At 32.2% G+C, this 26,233-nt stretch overlaps 1 protein-coding gene across 4 annotated transcripts in view; it reads left to right on the forward strand.

Annotated features, from left to right (window-relative positions):
• LOC129959536 (early endosome antigen 1-like) overlaps nucleotides 1-26,233 on the forward strand; it is a 169,642-nt gene that overhangs the window by 54,190 nt on the left and 89,219 nt on the right. For 3 of the 4 annotated variants that reach the window (XR_008783451.1, XM_056072416.1, XM_056072415.1), the window contains 4 exons: nucleotides 7,706-7,825; nucleotides 13,553-13,665; nucleotides 15,186-15,292; nucleotides 16,591-16,734. Coding sequence is in view for 2 of the 4 variants with exons in the window: in XM_056072416.1 (XP_055928391.1) it covers nucleotides 7,706-7,825; nucleotides 13,553-13,665; nucleotides 15,186-15,292; nucleotides 16,591-16,734 (484 nt within the window). In the remaining 2 variants the exon portion in view is untranslated. Of the gene's footprint in view, nucleotides 1-7,705; nucleotides 7,826-13,552; nucleotides 13,666-15,185; nucleotides 15,293-16,590; nucleotides 16,735-26,233 lie in introns of those variants that run through there. The other variant, XM_056072417.1, reaches the window with a different exon arrangement.

Raw genomic sequence — 26,233 nt, forward strand, 5'->3', positions numbered from 1 at the left:
GAAATTTGTCAGTTCGAATGCAAAGTCTCTCCACGAATTTTGAAATGCTTTCTGGTGCTGAACAAACTTCGAAATGCTTCAGGACTTAGTTTAAATCTTCTCAGCAATAAATCTTTTACGTGTTCGTAATCCTCAAACTTTTCTTCAGGCTCTCTAGAAATGAGTTGAACAATGTCTGGTGGAAGAAGACACAAATGATGAGAAACCCACTCTCTTTTCTCTATTTTAAATTTTTTAGCTTGACGCACAAAAATGACAAGATAAAAACTTATCTCGTCTTCCTTAGGGATAAATTTTGGAACTATTTTCTGCAATTCTGGGTGATATTTTTGATTACTAGCATCCCTTACATCGACTGGATTATTAAAATGACTTAATTTTAACTTTTCTAGTTCAATTAACATTCTTTGATATTGCAATTCGATTTCGGCTTCCTTTTCTTGCTTTTGCAGTTCAAATTGCCTTGCTTCTCGCTAACTCTCCGATTTTTGTTTTTCTAACTCTAATTCATATTCGCGCTTCCGTTCAAGTTCCCGTTCTTTAATTTTTTGCTCTTTCTGCCTTTCTTCAATTTCTCTTTTCTTCACCTAAGTTTCCGCAAGGGTTTTAACGTACTCTTCATCGTAATCCTCCATCTCCATTATCATTTTCCTAATAGTTACAACTTTTAATTTAACGTTAACTTCTAAATCTAAATCTTGACCTAAACTCATAAGTTCAGTTTTTCTTAATCTTCCCCAGAAAGCCATTATATGTAAGTACAGTAATTCACAAAAAGTAAAATAATTATAAAATAGCAATCAATAAGCCTTATACTATTCTTTAACTTATACCTTATGCAAAAAATTAAAAAAAAAAAAAAAGAAACTTAGAACATTAATTTCCGGTGATGGAAGAGATTATTCATTTGACTGGCGTCCAATGATCTCTTTAGAATTGCAATAAATTTAAGCAGACAACAATTACAAAAAGATGGAGAAAAAAGCATAGCTCTTTTCACCAATACATCGATGTAGAAACACATTTTTTTTTTTTTTTTTTCATCAACGATAAAAAAATTACTGCTTCTGTTAAATGATTCATACATATAAAATAATATAATTATGAATGTACAAAGAAAAATAAATCCTAAGCAAAATTGCAAGTTATATACCTTGATAAGCTTTTAATCTTTACAAAATACTGGATTATGGCCTGTACTCCCTATACGGGGGTTGGATGTTAAATTGACCCGCCTCCGTATAAGACATACACGTTTTACTCATAAACATCTCATTTGTGGAGAGAGAAAACCCATGTGTCCTACATGTTGTACTGATTTTACTGTAAAACACATTCTTATTGAATGTCCAGATTTTAAATCACATCGTGAGTTATTTTTCCAGTCATCGTCTCTAACTATGCAGGACTTGGTGGGTGAAAAACACCACCCAAAACTTTTTAATTTTTTAAAAGATATTCGCTTTTTTACGTGTATATGATAAATATTTATCTTGGATAAACTTAATCCTTTTTTCAATTGCGCTCTTTTTATTAACTTTGTAATTTTTTATCAGTTGTATCTTATTTTCATATTTGAGGAATTTTCTTATATTTATAGTTTCATTGAACTTGTGTTTTAATTTTTAAATACTACTCTTGTTGCTGGATATGATTTATTTTTAACCATATGTATGGCGCAGTTTAGCTAAGATTGGCTCTTGTGCCATTAAACCTCATAAACCATAAACCCGTTGCACAAAGCACTGGTGTACATCTACATCTGTTTTAAAATTACTTTAATTTTCAAATGGTTTTGGCGTACTCAAATATATATTTCTAAATTTACAATTCAATACTATTTATAAAGCATAGCATTTATAAAGTACTGGCGTACGTATATATAAATCTGAAAGTGATCTTTCAATTAACCTAATTTATATTAATTGAAATACGAAATAACTTTAACAAAGCACTGACGTACTTAAATTATGTATATTATGATTTATTTTGTTATTGTACACTGGCGGAAAAAAAAATTCAATACCAAGAAAAAATTATTGTAGAGTAATGAAATTTGGACATTGCGTTTGTTTTGTTAACATGTTTAATTGATCAAATTTTCAAGATCGCAGGTTAATTTAAGTTCAAGAAAATGCATTTAAAATGTGAAATGCTGTTACATTAATAGCCGGTGTATCCTCCGGAATTTTGAATGCAAGTCTGCAAACGTGCATGCATTGTGTCATATAGGTGCCGAATGTCACTTAGTGGTATGGAATTCAATGCTTGTAGTTCTGTCAATACTGGGAAGATCAGTGCTAGCTGTGGATGATGCTGGACTTGTCGTCGAATGATATCCTATACGTGCTCAATTGGAGACAGATCTGGTGATCTCGCAGGAAACGTAACATGTCGACACTCTGTAGAGAACGTTGCGTTACGACAGCGATATGAGAGCGAGCGTTATCTTTCCTGTTGGACAACTCCCACTTGAATGCTGGCCGAGAATGGCAGCACTATAAGTTGAATTACAAGACTGGCGTACGAATTTGCAGTCAGTGTGTTTGGGTTAACCACGAGATTGCCCCTGCTGTCATAAGAAATTACTCCCCAAATCATGACTCCAGGTGTAAGTCCAATGTGTCTGGACCGCAGACAGTTTGGTTGCAGGCGTTCCGCTGGTCTTCTGACCAACACACGGCCATCACTGGCACCAAGACAGAACCTGCTTTCATCAGAAAACACAACAGATCTCCACTCCGTCCTGCAGTGAGCTCTGGCTTGGCACCACTGACGACGCAAACGACAATGGCAATAGAACTGTCAGTGGAATTTACTGTACAGGGCGCCTAGCTCAGAGCTGTCCTTGAAGTAACCGATTTCAAACAGTTCCTTGCGTCACTGTGGTACCAACTGCAGCTCGCATTTCTGTCGCAGACGCAGTACGATGCGCCACAGCTGTACGCCGAATACGGCGGTCTTCCCTCTCAGCAGTGTCACGTGGCCGCCCAGTCTTCTTGAGGTAGTATCATCCCTTGACCACTGCTTCCAACAATCATACACAGTGGATACATTCCGGCCAAGTCTTTCTGCAATATCGCGGAAAGAAAATCCACATTCTCGTAGTCCTATTACACGGCCTCGTTCAAACTCGGTGAGCTGTTGATAATGGCTTCTTCGCCTTTTTAAAGGCATTCTTGGCTAACATTAACTCAATACGTCAAATTTCAATTAATAAATAAATAAATAACACTCACGTACTTTACAGTACACATTTAAAGTAAACCTGATTTGCAAATTCTGAGTGTCGCTACTAGCGTCACATTTATGCATTAAGCGCGAAATTTGATTCGATGTCATCTTTCAGATGTATAAACACGCCTACCAAATTTTGTTTATCTACCACAAGTCTTTCTTGGTGTTGGGATTTTATTTTCCGCCGGTGTATTTGCACTGACGTACAATTCTATTTCAGAAGTAGTAAATTTCTAACAACACTGGCGTGTTAGTTTATAAAATAACTTCAAAGTGACCTTCCAAAAATGTGTACTGGTGTACAAACAGAAAATAAGTACTTCGAAATTTTTAACAAAACAAAATTCAATCAATCTACTATTTATATCACTTTTACCTAAATTAATAATATTTTATTCAATTTGAAATAACAACCAGTGCTTCAAAATTATTTCTTTTGCATAATTTGAAAATTAATTGTAATTTTTGTTTGGAATTGACATATCCTTTTTTTTTTTTTTTTTTTTTTTTTAAGAACAAGAATATGAAGCACACGATGTTATTTTGTTTTGGTTTTGCCTCAGTACTAAAATTTTTGGTACCCACCCATTTAGCCGAAACACATCTTTGAAGATAATCCATACGTGGGTCTTTTAATATTTTTTTCTTTTCTTTTTTTATAATTTATGGAATCCGAGGGCTGCCACCATTTATTAGGTTGTGACGTCTCTTAAGAGCAAATAATAGTCAACAATCTTTTAGTGCAATACGTAATAATTAATAATAATTGTGATGTGTGCAATTAATAAGTAATTATGTGTATTATAATTAATAAATTAATTGCACACATCACAGATACACATATATAAAAGATAAAGTTATTTCAGCATTAAATGGACCGTTTGTTAACAGTTTTCTGAGGCCATATTCCACGAAACACATCACACACATATCGTCTTACCACATAACACCACTCATCCTCACATCACTCAATCACAACTTCTCTCGTTCTGGTCTTTTTTTTTTTTTTTTTTTTTTTTAGTTCTTACATAGAGTGCGCTAATCAGTACAGCCTATTCTGTGAGTCTGCCTTCCGAGAGTTCACCATAGCACCCATTTGCGGTGGTTCTCATCTGTATTGCAGAGAGGGAACTGATCTTGTGTCCTTCACCTAAGATTCAGAATTAATTTTTACTTCTAAAACCGACACCAATTGATATGTCATGAAGTAAATAATGATTATTGTACAGAAAATATCCAGGAATGGGACTGATATGTTACTTGTAACATTATAGTATGAACATGCATCATTATCAGTACCTGCACTCTACTCCACTTGCTCGAAATAAATACCATTACTCTTACAGAGTTCATTAATGATGTTTTGTCCCTTCATGTTTATTTTTTTTTTTATGTTTGCTTTGTTGTTGACACTTCCTTTCCTGATTTATAATATGTCCTGCTACCAACCAAGGCTGTGCAGGATTATGGATTGAATTTTAATAGGTTTGAAATCCATAGAAAAATTGGAATTGCCTAAAATTATTGAAAAATTATGTTATTGCCTTGGTGAAATATCTTAATACTCACCCTTATTCTCCAACCATCAATTCATCTTTCAGACATGCAGTAAAAGTAGGTTAAAAAAAGTACATTAAAGCCACCTTATCTCGTCATTCAAAACAGACTGCCGTATCTTGAAAATTGCATTTCACTGCATTGAGTCATGTTCCATACTAACAGACCTCTCTGAATTGTCTCTAATAAATAATATGCATTGTCTCTAAAAATAATATACACTGTCTCTAATAAATAATATGATTGCATATTGTTATATATAAAGTTTTTTTTTTGGGGGGGGGGGGTTGAAGATGCAGACTGCGAATTCTGTGTCACTGTCAATCTTTGATCATAATCACTATTTTCTGCATTTTTTTTTAATGTTATAATGTTTCTGTAGCTATGATGGTCTAAAGTAATCAAGGTTGTTGATACTTTCTATTACGGAATCTTTATTCTTTCATAAATGCCAAACATGGAATTTTTTGTATAAGTTTTCAGCTGTTATGTGGAGGCGATGAATCTCACTCAAGACGTTCAAAGCATTTAAGAGTGAAGTTTCTATAACGTTATATGGTTTTAATTAAAAACTTTGGGTCTTATGTAGTTGTTGAATTTGTTTATTAGTGAGATGCTAGTTTATTTTACTGTGCCTTCTGGTATGTTGAAGTGGTTACATGCCTGTGGTTAATGATGTGATTTTATTCTTTATTAAGCTATAAATATCGTGTGCAGTCTACATATAACTCATTGTTCGTGGATGGAACGCCTGATGCCCTGTACCTGTAACCATTATGTATACTGAACACTAGAATAGGCATAAAAACGTCGCCTTTATTAAAAACCACACAAAAAATAAATATGGCTTTGCTTATTACAATCTTAAAGAATTACTAATGAAGAGAAAATTATACAAATGCAAAAACTACACTAATACACTAGCAACAGTGAAAAACATGAGAGTATTTTTTATGATGTAATAATAATTATTTATTATAATATTGCTCTATATAGAGTTTATATATCTCTGTGAAGCTGAATCGCATGTTTCTCTAAATTCGAGGTATAAACACTTGGCCCTGTTGTGAGGCATGGTTCTTTGCTTTATCAAAATATTTTTCTTTCTGCTCATGTAAATATTTTTTAATAGAAAAAAGTCATACATGGAATGTGATAATTTTGATTGACCTTGTAACCGCAGCATTAAAAAAAAAATCAAATGAAAATTCTCTTCACTTTTAATTTTTAGTGACATAGAAGCTGAAAAGTCATATATTTCCTGAAGTATATTTCCTGCTGATGTAAAACGAACAAAATAAAATTTAAAGTGCATGCTGTTAAACTTTGTTTAAACACACAAAAATAAGATGTGAATACAAGAGCAGTTTTTGATTCACTGTACTGATTTTCTTTAAAGTTTACTTTTAGAGCGTTCATATTGAATTTTGAGTAAATGCGATTTTCTTCAATTCTGCAAGATTTTGCCAAATGAACTTCAAATAATATTTCTTTTCACAGTTGGATCTTTTAAAAAATTTATTCAGATCAGCATTTTTTTTTTTAATCTTATATACAAAATGTGCGAAGAGAATGTATAGTAAGCATAAAAAAAAAGTTCATTTCAAAATTTTGAAATTTTTGGTTTTTAGACCTCCAAGAATGTGAAAAATCGTACTTTTGGAATTATATCTGTCTATAAAGGAGGGGAGGGGGGATGCATTTTTGAGATTTCTGTCAAATTTGGGACAAGATTCTTTTAAGGAAAGTTTGTCCGTCTATCCATTTTGAGTCCATACTAACTCAAAAATGCTAAGAGCTCGATGAATGAATCATTTTATCATGAAAAATGATATGTATTAAGTTTTCGAGTCAACGAGGTATTTCAGTTTGTAGATGAACGCGATAACTCGAAAATGCTACGAATCATATGTTTGGTGAGCAAGATTTTCGAGGCATTGACCAAATTGGTTGAAAGGAAACTCATGTTCGGTGAGTGCAACACTAATATTACGAACACAAAACTATATATATTGAGTTATACACGCAAGAAGGAGGGAACATATTCTTGTGGACTTGCCATGACTTCGGAGAGTTTACTGTTTCCGTCCTCACCCTTATCCCCATGATGCGTTTAGATTATTCAGACTTATATGGAAAACAGAAAAGAAAGTGCTATATTGTCTAAGTATATGAAAAAATAAGACGGTAGAGTACCCCGGTTTTTTTTAGGGCCGTCTTTAGCCGATATGAATAATTACTTCCAGTGGGGCCCCGCTCTAAAGTGCTACAAAAATATACTCACATTTGATCAAAATAAAATCAATTATGATAAATTTTAAGATTTTTTATGTTTTTAAATTGGCTTTCTGATCATTTTTACTTTCGTTATTTTGTGCTGAAATGCAGCTGCAAAAAAAGAAGAGTCATTTAGTCACCTCTCGTGAAGATCATATAGGGATAGTTCTTAAAGGAGGCAATGCTTAAATAGCGGGGGAGTATTTTAAAATAGAAAAAATAGTGTGCATTTTTAAACTAAAGGAGAATAGAAAAATGTTTGATAGTTCAAGCTTTGTTCTATTGTTACCAAGTTGTATGTATGCAAGTATAAAAATGCATTATGTTTATTTGTTAGAGTGATTGTGTTTTTATTATCTTCCGGCGTTGAATGAATAGAGAACAAAGCGCTAATTATAAGAAAATAAAACCATATTTTTCATTGCAAAGAAATATCCTCTACAATTGAAGAGATGTCGATGAATCTGAGCCTACATTCTTATGTATTGGTTTACCATTCAAGCAAAAGTTAATTTTACCCATGCATATCATTTTCTAAGCACATATTCTTTCCTCTTTCATTTTATCTAAGAATAGTTTGAATTTACACGTGTGCATGATTTGCCTAATGACTTATTTTCAATTTATTTTTTAGGGTGCATTGAAGAGTTAAAGAGAGATTTTTCATTAGAAAAAACTCCCGTCAGTGATGACTGTACAGCACTTCATTGCTTAGAAAAACAGATAGAAACTGTTTTGCAACTCAGAGTAAAAGGTAAATTGAAGTCTTTGTTATAGATATGTCTTTTTGATTTCTACAAACAATAACTTTAGCTGTGTATATTTTAGAAAATTAATGTGTTGGAGCATTACTTGGAAAATATTACTATAGCTGCAGGTGGACTGTTTTTGGGAAATTTCTGTATAATATACAGATTCATGGTTTTTTATATGAAAAGATTTATCACTTTTATATTGGTTCAAAAAAAAATCTGAGTTTTTAATTTTCTAGTGAAAATTTTACATTTTAGAAAAATTTGGCGACATTCCCTGTTTCTATATCGCTACATTTAAATTTCATTTGTATTCTGTTCATATTCATATGATGATTTATTGGAAACTAAAATCACAATATTTTTTAATAATGTTTAAGCGTTGTAAACTGCTTATCCTTGGTATCCTTTTTAAGTGGATGGGACAGACATAATGGATGCGAAATTTGAACGGATAAATCTACTCGAAAAGGCTTTTGAAAATTCATTTACAGTACGGGACATAAACGTGAAATTATGACCTTATGAACAGTGGATTTTTTTTAAAAATTACAATTGTGCTACCATTTTTTTTAAACAAAACAATGGGTAATGCAGTTTTTTTTAAATATTGAACATCTGTTTCTTATTTGAGAATTTTTTCACTGAAATTTTGGATTAACAACAGCGGATAATCGAGAGCGTATTGATGCCTAATTTAATTAAAATTTTAAATTAAGTAAAATGGTTAAATATCTGTGATACTTAAATTATTTGCATTAACTATAAAAGCCTATAGAAACTTCACTTTGAAATATAATTTTATTACCATGATTCGACATTTATTTTCTTTTAATTCATTCCTTTTATCTGTAAAACTGACTTGAAGCATTAATGAGCTAAGATTCACATTATAGGAAGGGAGCAAAGGCCGTATTTTCAACTTTTTATGAGTAGTAAAATGAAATGGATCAGAAAAAAAATTATTCTTCAGTAATATTCAAAATGTTTTTGATTGTATAAGTGGGGGCGGGGACGTCTTTATTCATTTTATAGTCTAATTTTAAAAGTATTTCTCTATAAATGAATACCGAGTTGTAAATGAATATGGCAAATTTGCAGGGCTATTAAAGCAAAACAAAAAGAAATATAACTTTATTGTTCATTGGAAATCCAAAATAATTGTTGAAAATTTTAATTCAATGCATTTGTTTGTGTTCAATGTGATCCCTTCCAGAAATAAGAAAAATATCAAAGTGGTATGATAACTCATTCCACATTTCCCCCCGCATTTTATAGTGTGACGCTTTGCAATACAACAGATAAACGACTCTGGAATTCGCCTACGTCAATTGAACTAACGCCTGCTGCTTGATGTAGTCACAGAAAAAAACTCGCACGGAATCATGTCAGATCTGCGAGGAAGCTATTCACCAACAGAAAGATCTCTCTGCCACCAATCCACCGGTACGGCAAATTTTCATTAGAAAAGACACGAACAACTAAGTGCCAATGGTACACCTTATGTCTAAACAAATAATTCCATTAACTGTTTTCTCAAGGAAAAAGAATGGGCCGAAATATTTGTCTTTCTGTATTACTCAAAAACATATTCATCTTTGGTTAATCGCGCTTTTCTATGGTGGCATGTGGATTAAATGCTCCCCAGATGCGAGCATTTTGGCGATTGACTTTACTATTTATGTGAAATATTTTTTCATTATAAAATCCAATCTGCTTGGACATGATAGATTCGTCTTTATCGAGCTCATGAATTATGAACTCAAAGAATTGTTTCCTTACTTCTTTATCATTTTCAGTCTACTCTTGGAGTAGCTGCAGCTGATATGGTTTGAATGCTTATCTCCTCCGCGACACTGTCCGTGATGTATCATTAGGCATTTGCAGTTTCTGGCTGGCACATCGAGTTGATTTTCTCGGATTCTTAATTAAAATGTATCGAATACGTTCAACATTCTCTTCATTTACGCGTGGGCTACCGGAACAATTTTCTTTGTAAATGGCCTTCATCACGGAACTTCCGAAACCATCATAAGATACTCCATCAGATGGTGCAATTCCTGATATTACTGAAAAATCCTTCGTTGGTTGTGAGGTAAAAAAAAGTTCAATAACGGATAACGATACCTTATTCTACACGAAACACAAGGAGCAAAACGCAGAAGAAACGTACTCAAAACATCACTTACAGAGATCAACAATGCACAAGCAGCAAACTAGTAAACTAAATGTTGGAGAAAACTCGCTGGAGAACAGTTGTTTCGACTAGTGTCTTTAGCTCTGCCTCTCGGGTTTTTATAGTTCATATGACAAGGCAAAGAAGCTTCTAGAAAGATATTGTGTCTTCACTACTAATCGAGATATCGCCAAAATTCAAGCAGTTTCGAAAGCCTTTTTCTTTTTGCCAAATTCATCACCAAGTTTGCTGTCGTCGGGGGTGGGGTCATTGACTTGGCATCGATTCAACAGCCATTAAAATACCACCGACAATCACCACCCTTTCAAAGCTTCACACCAGACATGAAGAAAAAAGTGTAGAAGGAATTATCGTACTGAATCGATATATCTATCTGTTTTCGGAGGGTTCACTTTGAACACTTATTAATAAATTGAATTAACTTTAAACTGTCATTTTTTATTTCCGATGAAGTAGAAAGTTGTTCTGTTTTCTTTAAATAGCCCTACGAAATTTAGATATTTATTTATGAACTCCCTTCATTTTCTGTATGTGAAATTAAACAGTCTTTAGAAATACCGTAAAAAGTGTGATATTAAATTTCAGCAAGAAGCTTGTTTTAAATCCTTTACTATTTTAACAAAATCTGAAATTCATAGGGTACATTATTTGGCGTTGCAGTTAAAGACATGCATTTAACTGTGATGGCAAAGATATCGGTTTCCCCTCTTTCTGCATATAGTGGCGAAATAAATATGCTAGAAAAAATTTGATTCTGTTATATTTTGCTTTTCTGTTGTTGTTTCATGTTTATTTCTCAATTTCGCCTTTCAAATTTGTGAAAACTTCAGTGAATGATTTTTTTTTATGATTCTTGCAGTGTCATTAAATGTTAGCTCCATTATATTTAAGGAAGTGATTTCACCAAAGCTAACTAATCCTATACTGTTTAATTAAAAAAAAAATCTTTCACTTTTTTGAAGAAATACATATTTTCTAGTTATCTTCTGGTAAGAAAAGAAGGGTTGTTTCTGATTAGCACTATGTCCATGTTATAACACAAGAAAAATTGGCTTATAAAATTAGTTTTATGTAATTTAACATTCAAAAGCAGAGACCTGACAAAAAAATCTCACTTTGAGGAGAGGGCGGGGTATGAGACAGAAAATATGTCGACTCTAGTGATGCACATTGCTGACTTAAAAACAAATATATTCATGGTGTTTAATTTACAGACATACATGTATTAAGAAGTGTAATATCATATTCGATTGACTTTATTTTGAATTGAAAATAGGAAGATTATATTGTCAGATCTGTTGCTGCACCATATGCGATAAGAGATTTGCACACCATTAAAGAGCAGTAGTATAGAAAACTTGGAAAGTCTTGAGAAATAATTAATAATATAGAAAGAAAAAAAAATCATGAAGGATAATAAACATAAAACTTCTATGAAGATACAACATATTTTTTTTTTGTATGAGTTTAAGATTTACTGAAGTTTTCTTTAAAACAAATTTTGGTACACATCTCTATTTTATGGAATTTTAATTGAGATAATTTGTTTAGAATATCACAAATGTCAAGTCTGTCTTATGTCTTTTAAAGAAAACAACATTCATGAATCCAAATATTCATCACTTTATTTATTTGTATATGGTTGTCATAAAGCTTTAATAAACTAAATTCTGAAGATGAATAAAGCTGTATAAGACTGATACAATTAATTTTGAAAGTTGAATATTTTGTTACCCAAATGCTACTTTTGAAGCATCTACAAAATTTGTACAGATGTTATATTTTCAAGTGACAACTTTAATTATTATGTACTATGATTGATTACTGCATTGTGAATACTTTTATTGTTTTTGATATCAAAAATCTAACTTAGCGCATGTAAATGTTTTTGCTAACAACTTTCTGAAAGTAAAAAGGCACTAAATTAATTGAACTGAACTGAAAGCCATACTTGCACATTCTTTAAAATTCTGAGCAATGATATCAATTATTGCTCATTGTAGAAATATTTACATCTCTGTTTTTTAATTTTTCAAACAATCATTAATCATGTGTTCAATATCCTCGGAAATGAAAAATTTGATACTTAGCAATTTTACTTTCCTTTAACAGATAATTTTAATGAAATCTGTTCTTATCTTATTAAAAATAATCTCCCTTATTATCTTATAAATTCATATATGAATATATATTCGTATCATATTAAAAATAATCTGTTCCTTAATCTAATATTATTCAGTGATATAATTAAAAAATCCAAAAAACAAATTAATAATTATCTGATCATATGATTAACTTTGTAATAAAATTTCTTATATAGATATTTTACCTCATTCAAGAATCTGAGATTACAATTCTTGAATGAGGTAATTACATTTTTGTTCATAAAGGATTCTTACATTTTTCCTCATTTAAATTGACTCAAGCGTCTAACCGATTTTGACAAAATGTAAAAGACTCTGTTTTACCTACAACAAAATATAATTTTTCTCATAAATTTTCAGTTCAATAAATATTTGTCTAGCCTTGACTAATCAAACTTGAATATTAAATCCTTGACATTATTAACAATGGCTTTTAAAACTAAACTAGTCTCATTAAAGCAACAAGACTTCCGCCACTTACTATAGACAGGTATAAGGCTTGCTTGATTCGATATGCGGATGAATTCTCACTGTTAATATGTAAAAAAATAATGCCTTCCAATATAACATTGGTAATTTATTTAAAACTTATGCAGCTTAATTTTACCTTATTAGTTTTATTTATGATATGAAAAATATGTATTTCAGTTGGAAATGTTATTATATTTCAAAGTGTAAACGATACTTTAAGATTTTTTTTTCGTCATATAGACTTTTGGAGGATCATTTTTGCTTTCAAAAGTCACCTTTTGCATAAATGTACATTAAATGATGTCAGGATAACTCTTAGTGGTTCATTGTTCTTTTTTCTCTTCACCATCAATGAGTTTTTTCAATTGATGGTTATGATTATATCTTTGTAGCACACATTTAAGGATTTAAGAGAAACATTGCATTTTTACAATTAGCAATCTTTCAAATATTGAAATGTTTTAATACCTGAAAGCTCATGGTTATCAATAAACAATTATACTTGTCAAAATTATTATTTTTATTATTTAATCATAACTGAAATATATTATTTCTGTGTTTTAGGTCAGTTTATTGGTAAATTTAATCAGTATTTATGACTAAAAATCTTTAAAGAGAGGAATTATACTTCTTTTTCTTTTAATTCAAAATTTTATAGATATAGCACTTAGCACTTTATTATATTCTATTGCTGCTTCTTATTTGAAAATTAGTCTAATTTAAAAATAAGGGTAATCTTTGATTCTGAACTTTTGCTTATTTTGAAAAATCTTGCTAACAAATGTGCCATTTTTATTGATTTGACCATGATTTTTTATTAAAGTTCTTTTTCACTTTTATACATATTTATATTTTAGAATATTCTCAGTTCAATATATTTAAGGTTCAATAATGTTACTTCTATGTCTGTTTTATAGGAAAATCTGATGTATTTGTTCCCAAAAAAACTTACTGGGATTATATCTGTGCTTGTTTTTGTGTATCAAAAAGATTTCATGAAGGTATAAAGTATGTGAAGTCTAATTCTGAGGTAAGAAATTATTTGACTCTTAATGTGGTTATATAATGAGTATTCAAGTATAATTGTTGCCTAGTTGCTAATTTTTTTGCAATTAGAAATAGACATATACTTTAAATTGGAAAAATACTGTAAATTGGAAAAATACTGTAAATGACTAAAAGAATTATTTTTTATGTTATTTGAATCAATAAATTAAATTCCGAAATAATTACGAATTCTAAATTTTCACACAATCCTCCTGTCTTATTAGTTATATTCTGCAAAATATTTTTGACATATTCATTTATTAAACAAAAGATCTCTACACTTCAGATAAAGTTATGAAGCTTTAAATATTGTTACGAAATTTCCGGGTTCGTTTGGATAGTGGAAGTGATATGGTGCGGAGAACGCTCAATCAGCAGGCGGCAGTAGAAAAAAACAACGACGTTTATTTACACGAAGACAGGACAGCACAAAGACGACAACTATGTACAGCAGAGACGAACACAGTAGCACACGAAGCGGATAGACAGAATCCAGCAGGAGAGGGGTTCCTGGGAGCTTCATTCTACCGTCTCTCCAACGGCTGACCTCCTCGCTTTAGCTGCCGACTCGCTACTTCTCACACGGCTTCACTTACACCACCCCTTCTTCCTCGCAGCGGGATTTGGCGATTATGGAGCATCCGCCTGGTGTAGCCAGGCTATCTCCTTCCTAGCAGCATGGAGTCTTGGCTGCAAATGTGCCCTGGACTGCGATGGTATGGTGAATCGCCCCATCTTCTTCCTTGCAGCTTCAGAGTGCCCGTCTTTTATAGTTCCGGGAGGCGGAACTAGAATCTTCAGACCAATCGGGACGTCTCTGGGTGTATCTCGGTTCCTACTGGATGGATCGTGAAACTTCTCGAACTTACCAGTATGATCCATTTTGCCGCCAAATTCATCGCCAAATGGTCGCCAAGTTAGTCGCCAAGCTCTGAGTTCATTGACGCTCAGCACGCACAGGACAGATCGTACATCCTGTCTTTCTTACGATGACACTAGTCGTACTGGGAAGCAAAATTACAAGTTTGTAACAATATTATTATTTTAGGTCATTTCAATGATGCCTCAGTGAAGATCCTTCAATTAATTGACTCAATTCCGTTGGAGAGACCATTGATTGGTCTAAAATAATAAAATTAAAACCTTCATAATTGAGTCAGTTCTAGTTTGGGAAAAATAGATTTACTTAAAATGTGAATGTGTCAAAGTGTTTTGCTAAATATAACTCATAGGATTGGAGGATTATATAAAAATTTAAATTTTATATTTTTTTCCAGTAGTGATTTATTGACTCATATAACAAAATATATTTTTTTATCATTTAAAGCATTTTTTTAAATTGGAAGTATATTCTCAACTCTAGTAGTGCAAAAATCAGTCTTTGTGCTATGATTAGCATGACGACTGTGTATGTACATTAGTTATATAATTAACTGATCATTTTTTATGTATTGGGTTCCAAAGCAGTATATTACAGAAAAAACTAATCTCTTCATTTCTTAGTTGAAATCATCTGTGGGAAGAGGTCGTGCTTTAATTAGGTATTGCTTGATTCACAAATGCCTTGCTGATACTTTGCAAATATGTTTCTTTGATGAAAAAACCACAAGGTAACATTTGTATTATGTAATATATTAAAAGACTTGTGTAATTATACTTTAATGATAGATGAAACAATCTTTTATAAACAAAATAACTTTTATTATCTAGGAATTCATATGCCAATTTTCCTACAGTGTTAGTTATATTGCATTACAGATATCTTGAATTTTTTTCATATTAATAATTTAGAAAGTTTATTGTTTTGCAACATTTCATTATTTGATTAACATTCACTTTGGTATTTTTATTAGATAGTTTTTGAAATTTATCAGTTGGCAGCAACAATTATTAGTGCACATTGTTGGAATGCTCAGAATATTTGTAAAATTATTTTTTAACTAATAGATATAGATTCTTGTATTAAAATTTGGGGTTTGTTAAATAATAATTTTTTTTCCTGTAATAAAGATAAGTTTAAGGAGAGTAATGTGTATTTAATTTTAAATATATCTAAGTTTCCTGTTAACTAATTAGATTTTAATTCGTATTTCTGTTATTCAATTTCATATAGAAGATAATTACGGCTGTTTTAAAATTACAGGACAAAAAAGGTATCATTAAAATGTATTACATTCTTTCTGAATACAAATTACAGACGAAGTTTTTCATGATTTATTTTGTTTGCTAATTTTGTTTCTTCTTCTTCTTTCTTTCTTCTTCTTCTTTTTTTTTTTTGGTGATTTTTTTTCTCTTAAAATTATAAATTTGTGTAAAATGGCCATGCAGTCTCTGGACTTGAATGCATTTATTTTTTGTAAGTAATAATGAGATTTATCTGGAATTGACAGATAAACAAAATTATATTCATTTAATTTTAAAATTAAGTATAAGGCTTTTATAAAAATTGAATTTTCTTCCATTGAACTTTAAGTCGAAAGAAAAAAAGAAAAGAAACCTTTAATATTTGAGAATTTCAGTTGTTTGAGCTGAGTATTCTTGCTCTTGAAATCTTAGGATGTTTCTTAAAATGTAATTGCATTTTAAATATACTGCTTTAATATAAAAATATGTATGTATTACAGAGAAATTTGTATAATATGTACAATTCAATATTTGGATGACATAATGTATGAATGCATAATATTTCAATGCTAATATAAAAGTTCTTAAGGCTTCACTAAAACTTTTGATAAAATACATTGCTTGCCATTTGTTGTCATCATAGTTAAGTAATCAAATAAATGAAGATGAACTTATATACTTTAGATAAGTCCTTTTTATTATAATATCATACATACCAATACATACAAAATAAACAAATTTTAGTGCATGTAAAAATCTTATTGTATTTGCTTTCTTTTCACAGAAACTTTTATTTTGAACAAAGTCTTCCTCTTCAACCTAAACTTTGGACTGCTTTTATTTCATATCTGTATGACTTAAATGAGATAAACTTTGATCTGAATCCTCTAAGTTCAGAACTTGATGTATCTTGGCCTTCTTTTGCTAGGTATGAAATTAATTTGTATATTTTTAACTGTTATATCATAACGTTTCAAAAAGATATATTCTATTGTTCAATTTCAGATGATATTATTTGAGTGAATTATTTTCAAGTAAATGGAGGGGAAAAAAAACCCCTTCTTTCTAAATTTTGATATATATTATTTTTTTCTAAATATTGCCATTATGTTTTAAAGTGTGTGCTGCATTGCCAAGTTTTAATTTTAATGCCAGAAAATTTTAACTCAAATGTCTAAACTGAGTAATTAAATGCCGTGAATAGCATTGTAAATATTTGAATAGCATTTGTACGTCTAAGCGAAATTAAATATTAAATTTTTCAACTTATTACTAATTAATGCTTTAACAGGTTTCGAAAAATTGGTTGTTTTTTTAACACAATAATGATTTTAGACTACTATTTTTTCTGTAAATTGAATGATGTATGAATTGAGATGCACAGAATGCAACAATTAATGCAATCAACCCTAAAATACTATCATGCTAGCATGTTTCGGGTTAGAGGTTTTAATAATCTTTTGTTTTTTCTACATTAAATAACATAAAGATTTATTTACGTTTCTCAGTTCGTTAGAACTTGCTAACGGTCATAAAGTTAGAAAAGCTTGTGTTCGATTCCAGTCTAGATGATATTGTTACGAAATTTCCGGGGTTGTTCGTTTGGATAGTGGGAGTTATATGGTGTGGAGAACGCTCAATCAGCAGGCGGCAGTAGAAAAAGAAACAACGACGTTTATTTACACGAAGAAACACAGGACAGCACAAAGACGACAACTATATACAGCATAGAAGACGATTATCTTCAGTCGAGACGTGAAGCATACAAGACTCTACTGCAGACAGTAGCGCACAGCTTAGTTCAGCACTAGCTTGACTCCGTCGCTGCTCTGCTAATCCCTGGAAGACCAGTTCTTCACCGTCGATTCCGACTACTCTACACCGTCGCTTCCGACTACTCTTCACCGTCGATCCCGATTACGACTACTCAATTCACGACGACTCCAGCAGCTGCAGGCTGCTCCTTTTATAGGTCTCAGGAGGCGGGGCTAGAAGACTCAACCAATCAGGAACGTTCGAGGCGTATCTCGGTTCCTAATGGACGGATCGGGAAAATTCTCGATGTTTCGGGTATAATCTATTTTGGCGCCAAAGTCGCCAAATTCGTCGCCAAGCTCTGAGACCTCCTATGGAACCAACTATGCTGGGAAGCCGCATCACAGATTCGTAACAATATTGATATAAAAGTGAGTCAAAATGTGATATTAAAGTTAAAAAAAGAAGAAAAATAGCCTTTCCACATTATCCAACACGGATTCCTAAATCTGCCATTGTCAAATAAATAAATTTAATTAATTCAGTTAATTCGATTAAATAATTCTTATTTTTACGACTTAAAAGAAAGAAAAATTATTTTTCTCTGTAATTGCCCTAATGGATTCGGAGAACCGGCCTCATGGATTCCCCCGTTAGCCGAATACCGAAAATGTTTACATGTCTAGTGATGAATACACTTGTAGAATGGATGTAACAAAACTGTTTTTGAAATTTTGAAAAGCAATCATGCCACCATACGTCTCACCAAAGCAATATTTGTATATTCAATAGGATTTAAATCAGAAGAGAATGCTGGGCAATTTATTCGATAGATACATTCTATTTTCAGAAACTCTTGCCCAGCAAGAAATATGTGCAGTCGTACTTTATCATCCATTGTCAGAAAGTCGAATTAGTCTTGGAACAGACACATATGGGGGAGAATAACTTGGCTCCATTCTTCCATGCAGCATTATGGCTTCTCTCACAAGCTCGTTAGGACCGTCTTCATAATTTCTTTCCTCGATGTTGTTGGAAGGAAAATGTGTCCCTATCTATCTCCATATCAGCTGACGCCAAAAATCGTTTTTGAGATTAAAATGATTCGCGTTGATAAAGAAGACATGACTCCATTGAAGAAATGTCTAGTTTTTGTGTTCGTTACACCATTGTAAAAGGCCTCGCCAATGGTTTGATGCTCTGTGGTATGCAGCGTTCCGGACACAGGGCACAAAGATAATTTTTATGCAATATTCTGGCCTCTATACATCGAGATACCTGTTGTGCGTTTGCCGTACGCAGGTGTTGATCAATGTTATCCACTGTCTGGTTTTTAGCTTGTTTTGGCCATCACAACTATATATAAATCATCTGTTGCCGTTGTTTTCCATGCTCGTTCACCATCAACCTTTTCTACAGATGTACTTGTTCTATGGAACGTTTTCCACCCGTGTGAAACAACATTTTTATCAACTCCAAACTCATCGCCAACATTCTGCCAACTACACCTTTCCTCAGCTTTCCGATCATTCTACCATATTTAAAGGCATTCTGATGGTTTCTTTTAGCCGTTTTAAATGTATAGTATCATCTTCATTTGCAGCGAAATGCCTGAAAGTGCGGATTTCCTCCTCATTTATAATTTGTCTTGCACTGTGCGTGCTGACTCTGCGCATTTTTTGCATTCTCGCATCACCTATAATGTCATAGACATGATATTTTCATATGCATCATCTTTCTCCTGAGTTGACATTCCAATGCAATCGTTGCAAATAGCCTTGCTTTAAAGTTTCATAGCTATATGATGAAAAATTACTTTGTTGCTCAAGTTTTCCATATTTATGTAGCTTTAGATTGCTGATATTCTGTTATATTTTAACTCTCTAAGGTAGTAGTTGGATATTTTTGTCAGAAATTAAATATTTTAAAAAGTTTACAAACGGCTGGCTAAAAAAATTCCATTATTTCCTCAATAATTAAGAGATAGGACTTTTGAAATCTGGGATTTTTTTTTTTTTTTTTTATTGCTTCAAATATTCAGTCTCATCTGTAGATATACCAAGAACACCATCCAAATATACGATCAGTATTCCAAATCATCAATGGTCTGGTACGTAAAATGCTGAAATGCATATGCGGTACTATATATACTACTGGTCAAAAGTATTGCACGTTTGAGAAATTTCACGTTCTTTCAATAATAAGCCCCCTAAAAGTAATATTTTTTCATTTAAGCTCATTTTTTATGCAATATGTTAAATTAGTCTAAAAGCAAGATATAATTAAATTATTGAACAAAAAAATTATTTAATTTCAAAAAGAATGAAATACAAACAAAAAAATGTACAGGTTATCAGTATCGGAATCCATTATGGTTCCCGGGAATAAAATGAAGTGAAAAACAATTTCAACTTCTTTTGATCAGAAAAGATAATAAAAGAGTTCAAGTTAACTGAAAAGCATTTAATATTTGGGTGGACCTCCTCTGGCTTCGATCACAGCAGCCACTCTGTTAGGCATGGAATTCACAAGGTTTTACAATATTTCTTTCGGTAATTCATGGTGTTAAACTTTAATTACTGTTCCCTGAAGTTCTCGTTTTGTTCTGTGATGATTCTCAGTTGTTTTCTTTCCCGTTATATTCCATAAATTCTCTATGGTTTTTAAATCTGGCGAGTTTCCTGCCATGCGAGAACATTAATACCATATTTTGCAAATGCTGCCTTAACCTCAAATAACGAATGTGTCGATATAGAGGTCAGAACTGAACTGAAATGAAATTTAATATTGATTGTAAAGTTTGTCATATCTTTTTCGCTGTATGGTAGGGTGCTAAATCTTGCTGAAATATCCATTTCTGCCTTGGGAGCCTTTCTTGCCTTCACGAGCACTACGAAGCAATTGATCCTTCAGCACACCAACATATTTGTCACCATTCATGATTCCTCTCTACAAAACGAAGTTGTCCAATTTATTGATATGACCTGCACCTCCACACAATTACGTTTTCTGGGTGTTTTAATGTACAAACCAGGCATTCTGGTCTCAAGCTCTCCTTTGCTTTACACCAAACGTAGCCAGACTTGTTAGACAATAAAGAAAAGCGACTTTTGTTCCTGAATATAACTTGCCTCCATTCCGAAATACTCCAATTTTTGTGAACCGTGGCCCACTCCAATCGTTTTTTCCGCATTGTTTTCAGTATTACTGGATTTTTTCTAACTACTTGTGCCTTGTAACCAGCTTGACAGAGCCCCCTGCGAATTGTTCTGGGACTAGCAATGGCAGACGTGGACATATTCCATTCTCTTCCAAGTGTAGCAGAACTTCCAAATCTGTTTTTACAGCATAATCGTGTCAGTGTAGCATCAGCTCGTTTAGAAGATAACCTCGGACGACCACTTCTAGGCTTTTTATCTACGGTTCCTTCGGTTTTGAATCTCTTTATGAGACGTGAAACAATCGACTCACCGCGATCGTACCGATGAGCAATCCTAACAATAGAAATGTTTTCTTGGTGCATTAAAACAACAGCCTGGAACTTCTCACGAGTTAATTCACACATTTAAAAAAAAATGAAAAGAAATTAAAAAGAAATGTACAGCGAACGTTCTTCGACAGCGCAGCAAACGGAACGCAATCCTTCGCATTTGGAGAGATTTTATTATAAACTACCGGTCGGAAATAATAGTTGCAGAAGATTGCTTCACATTGGATGGCACAATAATTCGAAACAAGTCCACCACATTTATACTAGAAAATATCACTTTAAATGACAAAAAAATATTGCTTTTGTTGGGCTTATTCTTGAAAAAATGTGAAATTTCTCAAACTTGCAATACTTTTGACTAGTAGTGTACATTTATGAAAAGGAATTTTGAAAATATCTTTTTATTAAAAAAATTTTAAGTAAACTCATTCACATAAGGAATCTAAAATATATAGCATATAGCTTGAGCATTCAAACGCCTGAACTCCATGTGGTCATCTTTTTTGGGAACTATGTGAGGAGGGATTACCCATGTTCTTTTCGGTAGTCTACACCAGGATTGCGACTCCATGTACTGAAATTCCCATTTGATGCTTGTAGCTTTTCAAGAGTTAATCTCTGAGCTTTAGAAATATATTGGGTCTGAATATGGTGCTACACGTCTGAATAGGGTGCTATTATACTTTTCCTGAATAACTAGTTTTGATTTCTGTTCTGCGACTTGGCTTGCCCTAGATCATACATGGAGACCTGAGGTAGGTCGGAATCTTACAAGTGACGCTGTTTCCCATGAAGAGTATTCTGTCGTCCGTCAAATTGCTAACTTTTGATATCCACGCGTTTACATTTCTCAGGTAGAGCCGTAGCACTCTAAGTCCTCTGGTGCATCAACGGATTTTTGTGTTTTTGCGGCAGCAAATATGGCGTGATCTGCTGCACCACAGGCCATGGGGAATCTGAGCATAGGTCATTGACCAGTGGGGTGAGTTTTGATTCTAGATTGGAAAGGTAAAGTAAAATGGGTTCAGGAGAGCCCTTCCCAGAATATTTGAAAACCTCTCATCCCATCCTTAAATTCATGTAAAGAAAAGTTATAGAGCATAAAAATCTATGTAGGATTTGAATTGTATCTGTGCATACTACCGTCTCGCCATCTGTAGGACAAAAGAGTTTGTTGTTAAAACAGTGTATTGAGCGTCGAGCAGCCGCGTAGAGATGTGTGTAACATCGGCTCACGTCAAATTAGTGAGTGTGAATTAATTTGTGGAATTAAAAGTGTAATTCACTTTTAATTCCACATGAATTAAAAGTGAATTACAGTCCGCTATATGGCCCTTTATTTAATGAGTTTGAGTTATTTTTATGAGCATCGATGACATGTGGTTCACTCGTACGGAGTGAAACAGTTTCGATTCTCGAGTTACTGATATTTCTCGTGGATACAAATTCTCCATAAGAAGTAGGATTTTTTTGTTTCCTTTATTGACTATATCTCATTTCAAAATGTTTAAGACTTGTAGAAAGAAAAATTTAAGGCTTATTACCAGAGAACTTGGTTTGAATATAAGTGATGAAATGACAGTACTAGAACTGACATGATTAAAAAAGTGATAAATTTAAAACTGACCTTGAAACTGTAAGAGGATTTGCAAACTTAATTGCTGAAGAGCGCAAGGCAAAAGATGAAATGAATTAGAATTTGAGAAGTTAAAGTTAGAAAGAGTAAAAACTGTACTTGAAATAGCGCGAATTCGTGCCGGGGCAAAAGAAAATAACGCACAATCATTGATCATCATCAATCACCAAATGATTCCTTAGACTGATTAGTAAAAAATATTAGAACTCTAACAATTAAAGTATCAAGCAAACCCCCCCCCCCTTTTTTTTTTAAATCTTTAGAGCGAGCATTTATTGTAAAGAATGCATCAGAGAAATATAAATCTGAGATTCGTCTTAACGTACTAGATGAAAGATCGTCTAATATAATCCCATACATAGATGATGATGATCTAAATAAATATGAGAAAATTTTTAAAAAAAATATGCTGAGAGAATTTCCCCCAACAGCTCAATCCTGTCTAGAGAATTTCAGAATGTGTATCAGTAAAATGAGACCTATGATCAGTTCGCTTCCCGTTTAACCGCTAGCTGGGAATATTAGTTAAAATTAAGGAATGTGTCAGATTTCAAAACATTAAATTAGCTCATAATTTCTGAAAACTATTTCAAAAATGGGATAGGGTAATCTCTTCACATATAAATACAAAACAAGTAGATACCTGGTTTAATCCAATTACGTTGAGAAAGGAAATTGATTTATATTTGTCATCCCGGGGGAAATTCCTGTCAAAGAGTGTTGTCCCTTATAATGAAAATTATAATATGAAAAATATATCAAAAACCTTTTTATCCGATGTGAAAAGTTCGAAATGCATTCTGTATAATGAGGGTCATTCTCTTTATATGTATTCTTATAAGAAATTATTTGTTAATGAAAAAATTCAATTTGTGAAAATAACGATTTTTGCTTTAATTGCCTGAGAAAACATAAAATGAGTTCTTGCAAATCAAAGAATTCTTGTGCAAAATGCAATAAAAAGCATCATATTACTTTACATTTCACTCGAGATCGGAATTCTTCAGTGCAATCAAAAGAAAAAAGCGAAACATTTTCTGCCGAGTCCGGTATCAAATAAAAAACGTAGTGAAAATATGAATCTTCTCTCCCTCACCCTCTCTTCACTAGCTTCTATACTCATTACCTGGCTTAACCGTAATATCATGTAATCCTTTTGCGCAAGCACAATGGTGACGTTACGAAAAAGTCCCATGATCCCGCAGTAACAGATGTAAGTTTCAGTTTCGGTTCAGTTTCAGTTCTGGTTGATAAAATGTGTAGCAACGGAACAAAAGATGGTTGTATGCTATATAAAAAATTCGTGCACGTAAAATGAAATATTTAAATATTTGTTTATAATTATCTGTGCCTGTGTCCTCGTCCAGCAAATAAAAAAGATGACAAAAAAGAGAATGTTTGGATTAATGATTTCGATGTTTATGTGATCTAATTCATATTGGAATATCTCGATTCTTCTGATTTAGAAGTTCCTGGAATGACAGCTAAGAGCGAATTTTCTCTTACATTTCGATATATTTGAATTTGGGATCTAGAATTCCCAAAATCTGGTATCCCTGCCCGGATTTATATGTATAGAATTTACGTAGATAGATATAGATTTCGAGGTATTTAGAATTATAATTTAGGAATTATTAGAAGTGGATATGGAAAGCATTAAAAAGTTAAGAACTCCTACGAGGAGTAATTTTATGAGAGCATTATATAAAGGTTCCGAAATTTTGGAACAGAAAGTAGAGGACACAGATATCTTGGCGGCACAGATAGTTCTTTTAGAACAAAAATATATAGAATTAAAGGATTTAAATACAAAGATTTTAGCTATTTTGCAAAGCAATGCAACGTACATACAAGAAAATTTTAATCTGGAATATGAAGCAATTACAACTTATGAAAATAGATTTTTAGAAACGAAAACGAAACTACAGAGAACATTAGACGCTTTAGAAAAACCTAAACCAGATGTTACTGCAATGAAAGTATATTTAGACTTCCAGAGATGGAATTAAAATAATTTAGTGGAAACATTAAAGAATGGCTCCAATGGTGGGGGCACTTTAAAAAAAGATCCATGAAGATGAAGATATTGTAGATGATGACTAATTTCAGTATTTGTTGCAATCAGCACAAAAGTGTTCGCCAGCAAGGCAATTAGTAGAATCTTTCCCGCCAACAGGAAAAAATTATGAGGAAGCTGTCAAGTGTTTAAACCAGCGCTTCGGAAGAGATGATTTTCTGATCGAAGTTTACATTAGAGAGCTTCTTTCAGTTATCATAAATAACGCGAATCCTCAAGGTCAAAAGTATTCTTTAGTTTAACTGTAGGATACTTTAGAAGGGCAACTAAGAGCATTAAAATTATTAGGAGTTGCTGAAGATAACTTTTCATGTATCCTCTTGTAGAGTCTGGTTTACCAAGCGATTTATTGAGAGTTTACGAACGCAATGAAACTGAATTAATTGCAGCAGAAATTTCAGGGAGTGACTCATCTCTTTAAATTTCCTTAAAAAGGAAATCGAATCGGAATAAAAATTGATTATTCTTTCGTTCTTCTTTCGATTTAGAAAAATATAAAAAAAACGCTGAATCATCATATTTGTGAAAAAGCAAGTAGGCCATCTGGTTTTGATTTATTTAAAAATTCGAGAAGAAATTTTCGTATCCGGTTGATTCAAAACAAAAGGAATGCGCTTTTTGCGATAAATCGCATATGACTCAAGATTGTAGGTTTGCGAAGGGTTTAACCACGACCTCCGTAATACAATACCTCACAACTAGTTTGTGACGTCACACGAGTAGGATGATTGCCTGCGGTGAGCAGAATCCTGCTTTCTTCCTTGATGTTTAGGTATATTTTAAATTCACTTAAAAATAACTTACTATTCCTAATATTAAGCCATTAATCTTGCATAAAATTCAAGATGATTTATTTTTCCCGTGTGAATAAAAGAAACGGCATGATAGAAAATCTTAAAAGTCCTCTATAGCGTATTGACCATTTAATAACATTCAAACTTTCGAAGATGTAAATTTATAGATTGAGGTATTGTTAGTTTTCTTGTTTTAATGGAGTTTTTTATTTCATTAAAAGCTGTAAAATCGTTTTATTTTTTCCTTGAAAATATTTTTTAAAGCTTGAAATTAAATTAATCATTAAGACTTTTTAAAGCATTTGATGATTTTTTTCTTGTAGTGACAGGTAATACATGTATTTTATAAATTAACATATAATTGTTTACTTCTCAAATTACTTATGAACTTTCAAATAAAATATTAATGTAGTTAATATCAGATTTAAATTTTACACCAACTAATTCTGTTGATAAAAAAGAATTACTTTCACACCTTGTTTTTTCACATTAAGAATTGTTTTCATTTAATATATTAGTAATTCATACAATTTAATAAACTAGCTTTTATTATATCTGATTTAACATTTCAATGCATTTATAATTAATTTCAGTTCAATCTGCAGAAACAGTAAAAGAAAACACAAACAAAAATATCACGCACTATTTGAATCATAACATTTTATTTTCAGAGAG

Source organism: Argiope bruennichi, chromosome X1 (assembly GCF_947563725.1).
Source record: "Argiope bruennichi chromosome X1, qqArgBrue1.1, whole genome shotgun sequence".
Taxonomy (NCBI): domain Eukaryota; kingdom Metazoa; phylum Arthropoda; class Arachnida; order Araneae; family Araneidae; genus Argiope; species Argiope bruennichi.